The sequence below is a fragment of the Barbatula barbatula genome (genome assembly GCF_947034865.1).
Source record: "Barbatula barbatula genome assembly, chromosome: 10".
NCBI classification, from domain to species: Eukaryota; Metazoa; Chordata; class Actinopteri; order Cypriniformes; family Nemacheilidae; genus Barbatula; species Barbatula barbatula.
Window position 1 is genome coordinate 12,470,494 of NC_136773.1, and position 6,411 is coordinate 12,476,904.

Genomic DNA, 6,411 nt, shown 5'->3' on the forward strand with positions numbered 1-6,411 from the left:
AACTCTTCATTTGTAGCAATAGCCAAAAAACATTGTATGAGTCAAAATGATATTTTTCTTTTATGCCAAAAATTATTATGTTAAGTAAAGATCATGAAGATTCATGTTCCATGAAGATATTTTGTACGTTTCTTACTGTAAATATATCAAAACTTTATTTTTGTGAGTGGATGCAGCAAAATCGTTGCAAATCTTTATTTTGACAGTTTCAAAGGCAATATTCTCAGTATTTCTATTTTGTGCACCATCAAATTCCAGATTTTCTATCTTGTATCTCGGCTAAATAACAAACCATAAATCCATAGAAAGCTTAATTATTCCTCTTTCAGATTATGATTAAATCTCAATTTCAAAACATTAACCCCTATGAATGGTTTTGTGGTCCGTATCACAAATGTATATGTGCATTGTGATTTTACAAGAATATTCTGGGCTCCGCTCAATGTGTCAGATCAAAAACAGTTGACTTTCAGTAAAAATGCACTTTCAGTAGATGTTGTTCAATATCAAACTTTGTATTTTAAATATTTGTTAAGTATGTGTCTTTCTTTCTGTGTTTTCTTTTTCCAGTGAGGAGAGTTATACAGTAATAGACTACGCACTTAGGGATCAAATCGGTGTGGAGTCGTGTCATCCAGAAGAACTGAATCTTTCTCCGGTACGAGCCACAGCGGGAATGTTAACGTCACGACAGAATGTGGCCAGTCACCTGTTTCAAACAAGATTCCGCAGTAACCACTCCGGAGACGACGTGACCATGGTCTTGGGGGCGGAGCTACTGTAAGTACTTGCATGTTAATATTCATTATTTTGATTTGATATATTTCTATTGAACCATTTCAATTATTCAGGCAAGATATTCTAAACTTAACAAAATACCCTAATTTTACTTGCTCTTTAGGTTATTTCACTTTCCAATTACGCAAGAGTTTCCAATGTCATATTATGCAACCCCTTATTCTGTACTTTACCTTGAGATTTAATATTACAGTAAATCAGACATGTTCTGACATAATCTTTAATTGACAGGGACTTTTAATGATCTTTCCCCTGTCATCACTCCACATAAATACATGAAGCAACCACAGATTTACCGGAACATAAAGAGAAATATTACGTTAAACAAGTGATTGGCCAATCTACCACACCCTTTGTTTATAATAATTGTGGTTTGGGAACGAATTGTTTGAAACTAGCTTGTGACGGTAAAGTACATTTTATAGTGCCAAGTGGTGTTCATAAATCACATCAATTATGTCAAACAGAGATATGAGCACATTTGAAGAGCTTGTTAGTCTGTTTATGACAGCAGAACAGGTTTGCCGAAGGAATCTTAGCAGGAACGTGGAGAATTGAACAGAAGTTTGAATTTTTGTCACGGCTGCGTTGAAACAGCTGCACATTTGTATCATTCCTTCACTCTCATCTATCCAAAATAATCCTCCTCTTTCATTTATCCCAAATAATCCTCCTCTTTCATTTCAAAGCCAGAGAACATTGAATGCATTTAAAGAGGTCCTCTTTTGAAGCGTTTTATCACTTATATTAGTCACGGACGGTTGTACGGTACGTTTCCTACTGTACTTTTAAGTCTTCTGTATTTCTCACTGTAGTCAGGTTACTAAATACTGAATGGGTATTGATGTGTAATCGTAGGCTGTTGTCATATGTGCTAGTGGTTGGGACATCATACGCGTGACCGCTTCGAATACAGACTCCATATGTTCGTGTCATCCAGCCAACATTTTATATAACCAGTAAGGATCACAGTTCCGAATGTACGCACAACAACCCCTCCTCCCTCTCTCCCTGCTCAACATCAGATAGTGCGAGCAAATATTTGACTTAAATAAACAATCTTCTTTCAATTTCCCTCTCTCAAATAGCTGTGGTTTTCTTCCCAAAGTTTCTTCTGTTCAAAAGTTTCTCAAATTTGTACTATGCACCATGAATCAAATAAAAACTTTTTTTTTGCTCAAGTTATTTACAGCAGAGTCTGGCTCTGGCTAAAGCTGTTTATTTTAAAACCCTGAGGAATGACACGGCTCTTTGTTGCACACTTAAAGACCTTTGCCATCTAATTAAACCCATCCAGATATGGGTCGGTTACTCTGAATTGTTTGATACATGCACAAGTGTACAAATAGTGAAATTATTTCGTTTTTAAGTTATTAGGAGTTTTGATTCTAGTGAAGGATCGGATATTATTAAGGTCTTATTTTTGCTTTTAATCTTCTTTTGTATCGGAATTGCAGTATAATTCTAGTTTTACTGCGAGGAAACTACTGTTATTGCACACATATCTGTACCTACTTGTGACGCTTCTGGATTATTCAGGCAGCCGAGAAAATAGGTGTTTTAGATTAGTACTTCATTCAAATTGAAATCATAGTTACCGAATAGGTTTTTATATAAAATATTTGAAATTTAAGCCTTTTATTGTTGACATTTTCCTTATGGTGTCATGTCCAGTTGGACCACACTTTGTAACACTTCATTTCAACAAATAAAATAAAAAGCCAGATCATAGAGGATGCAATGGGTTTTGCCGTCACAAACGTGTTGTAGATGTTTGTGAAAGTGCAAATAAAATCACCCTAAAAATAAAATAAATCACTGACGCTGTCTGAGAAATTGCCGTTGGATACACGCATATATGGCTAAAAAGGTAATGCGACCTGCTGTTTGCTCCCTCAAAGTCTCATTGTTCTCTTAGATTTGAATGTTTATGAATGTGAGAGTGTATGAATGTTGAATGGGTAATGTTAGGTCAGAAATTGAAAGTTTTATCTAGGAAGAAATTGAAACTCTGGGTTTTAATACGTTGTGACACAGAGTAAAGTGCAGAGGCATCTCTGTTGCTGTGACTTTAATTCTATTGTGTAATACGGTTGTTAACTTCAGCTTCTGATGAAGAGTCAACATGACTGTAGGTCTTTCGTCAGCACACAAGTTCTTCCACATTTCTGGACGTCCGTCCACCCTAAAGGCGCCACCCTACGTTGTGTCTAATTACGCACCATTCATTCTGCTGGAAGGGGCATATTCAATAAGAAATCCTTCATAATAGTTTGACTTTCTGTGTAGACGCGTCATAGAAACGGAAAGCCCCCAACTCTCCCCATTAAAAAAAGCTTTTTTCTTTGGACCCCATTGTGATGTCATCAGCAGCAGGTTTTTTTTACAGTGCTCATTCAACTGTAGTACCTTCCTTAGAGACGGTGGATTAACTGTCACTACTGTATTTCAAAGGAATCTTAAAGACGCTCCCCCTGTATAAATGATTTAGATAATGTATTAGTTTGATCTGAATTTAAAAGGCCACGTGTTGCCGTTTTTGCTAACATGTTCATGTTTTATGGATGCTTCTTCATTTTCGTTTTGCCTCCAGGTGGAGTATGACTAGTTCGAATAGGCTTCATACAGGTTCACAGATGCTCTCATTGACATTTCACTTTATTTAAAATCATCTTTAAAGGAGGTGATAGGTCTGGAATTTGGCCCTCAGCTGTATGAGAGCTTGTGAGAGCGTGTTGAAGCAGAGAAGCTTGCAGGAGACTTGACCGGATAATGATGATGTTTTTTGTCGCTGTAGGTTTCTCTGTGGTGTTATAAGTGTCTCATTATGCGAACGGGGCGGTGGGGGGGTTCTAGAATAGTTGTTTCCATTCAACTGGTTCTTCTTGGACACCAAATGTGTTCATCGTACAAAAACAAGGACAAATTTCCGAACAATAATGGTCTGATAATCCAACATTGAAATTCGTTCATATGATCATGAACTGCATAAAATGGAAAACAATAGGGCTGAATAGGAAATTGAAAATTTGTTTGGTTTAGTTAAGATTCAGAATTTTGATGGTTTCATGCCGTTACTGCGCACATTATGGTCTGCACAAGCCATGTTTATTCTTATCACAGGCGAAGCAGAGTTTAATATAGTCTCAGTTGTTCTGTTGTTTAATTCATGGTTTTCACAAGCCTTCACAAGAACAGACCTGTGTTTTCTAGGCACCACAATCCCTATGCTGACTGTTTACTTGTATTTAAGGAACCCATTTTTTTCTGCAACACTGAACATAAAGTAATTGTTTAAGAAAGAGCTTAGCTTACACATTAAGCGTATGTTAAGATCACATAAGGGAGCAGTGTAATTCATATAAAACACAGCAAAGAAGTACAACTGATATATATGTGTGCTTAGAGTTGGGCATTATTTATGACCGTCTTGTTCTCTCTCTCCCTCATACACGCATACCTTACACTCTCTCTCCCGCACATTTTTACACCCAGTCCGTCTTACTCCGTGTAAATCATTCTGTAATCTTTCTTGATGTCATCAGCTGGTGTAATGCACAGCAGTAGGAAAGCGTTTGCTACCTGTTGTTATCATGCACGCTCAAATTCCAGGGATGTGAAGAGACAGCTGCCCTTCCCACGCTCGCTAGACACCCCGAAGAGAGGCTGAGGGCTCATTTGAACATATTTGTCTTTATAACTGTCTCATCACGCTCATTGTGCCTGTCCAATTATAAGATGTATAAAGAATGGATGGTGGTTGCACATAACATTGTTCAGAGTAAATAAGAGAGCATTTTGAAGCCATTAGTCATTTGAACAAATCTCTGAGTGTTAAGTGTTAAACCTGTGTGTTACCTGTACCATTTATTCTACACGAATAATCGAAAGTAGATGTGCTTTTTCTATTATAAACCAGACTTTGTGATCTTGTCAGTAAACACCTCAACAAGCCTGTCGTGTGTTTTGCACTTTGCAAATTTTTGTAAGAACTTCTTAAAAATCTTGTTTTACATTTGTCTAATGATGCATATTTGCATACCAGGATTGTAAATTGTACCGGTATATCAAGAAATTCAACCAGGGGACTTGGCACAGATACTTGAAGCTCCTCCCTTTCAAAGCAACGCGGTGGCTGACACAGGACTAAGATGCCGTCACGTTTTCACTTCTTTGCCGAAGGAGATAAAGTATTTACGAGGCGTGTTCTGTAGAGCAGTTTGTCCGTTTCGGGCTGCTGTTGAAACAACATGGTGAATTCCATGTAAGTGTATGTAGATAGCAATATGAAGTGTGATAATTATTCAGTGAATGAGTCATATCACACTCATTAGCATCAACAGTCCCAGTAATGGTAGATGCGAGGGGCCTTCATGACCCTCTCTGCTGTTCATGCGACCGGAATGAGCCAATGACTCACACAGCTGGTCAGCTCAGATCGTGAGAGTAGATGAGAAATTGGAGCGGGACCTGCGCGCGCTGCGGTCAAGCCGAGCGTCCCGCAGGTCGTCTGACTCATATTCGGATCTCTGTATTCAGTGCTAATGCCAAACTCCACAAATGCATGTACAGGGTCACGCACCCCGGACGCTTTCTTGCATGTAATAAAGCTGGACAGCGAACAGCTGGGTAAAATCGATGTTGAATTTGCCTGTACGACGCAGCTCGGATTCTTTCTTTAGGGATGAATTCGACGAGGAGTCTAAATAATATGCCGTGTCTTCTCTTTCTTGAGAACTGTGGTGGTGTGTTCTCACTGAAACTGAATAAACACAAGGGCTAAGAAGGAAGAACAGAAGCTTCTTGTACTGCGAGTGCTTTGGCAGGGTCAAGTTTCTCGAGGTGTAACATTACCTGAGTCTGAAGGTGTGTATCAGTGAATGGAGCATAATGGTGAAGGAATGTTCAAGGGACTGTGCTGTTGCTGCTTTGAAATGTTTTTGTGTACAGTGCAAATGACGAAGACGAAAGTTTCATGTGTTTATATTTTATTTTTTTGGCAGGAACGAGAGGGCCCGATGGATCAGTGCTCTGGGACAGAACAACAGTGACTATAAGAATGCAGACAAAACAAGTGAGTAGTCACATTTAGACAAACAGCTCCACTCTCTGGTCAAAGGGAGTATTACACTGACCATAACACATGATACTGATCATACTTACCGGGAAGTGATGTTTGCTCTGGACCCAGACAACAAGGTATCATGAGAAAATGTGAAAATCAAATTTCATGTTAAAATGTCAAATCTAGTCAAGTAATTATAAGTAATACAACAGCAAGCGTTCATTACTTTGATACATTGTTGCTTTATTGTAGAAAAACGGTTACATAGTTTCGATTACAATCTTAAAAGTTGCCATGCTTCCACTTCAAAGGCACTTTGATGTCATCAAGTGTGATGTCATCCTCTCTATTAGACGCTATGCAGGTGGAGGTGACAAGGACGTACACAGCAAGGCAGCCGGATGAGCTCTCTCTGCAGGTGGCTGATGTTGTGCTGGTCTCCCAGACAGTTGACGGTGAGATCACCTGCTTAATGTTTCCTCCCTAAAGCTCAGAATCCGTTTTCCTTTTTCAGATTCTTCAGATTATGATCTCTTAAATCAGTGTTT

The 6,411-nt window shown here is 38.6% G+C and overlaps 1 protein-coding gene across 1 annotated transcript in view; it reads left to right on the top strand.

Moving 5' to 3' along the window:
- The window catches only part of LOC306899171 (rho guanine nucleotide exchange factor 26-like), a 32,713-nt gene that overhangs the window by 24,844 nt on the left and 1,458 nt on the right, over positions 1 to 6,411 (top strand). The window contains exons 12-14 of the mRNA XM_079465250.1: positions 571 to 780; positions 5,802 to 5,872; positions 6,217 to 6,318. Of these exons, the coding sequence (XP_079321376.1) occupies positions 571 to 780; positions 5,802 to 5,872; positions 6,217 to 6,318 (383 nt within the window). The remainder of the gene's footprint in view (positions 1 to 570; positions 781 to 5,801; positions 5,873 to 6,216; positions 6,319 to 6,411) is intronic.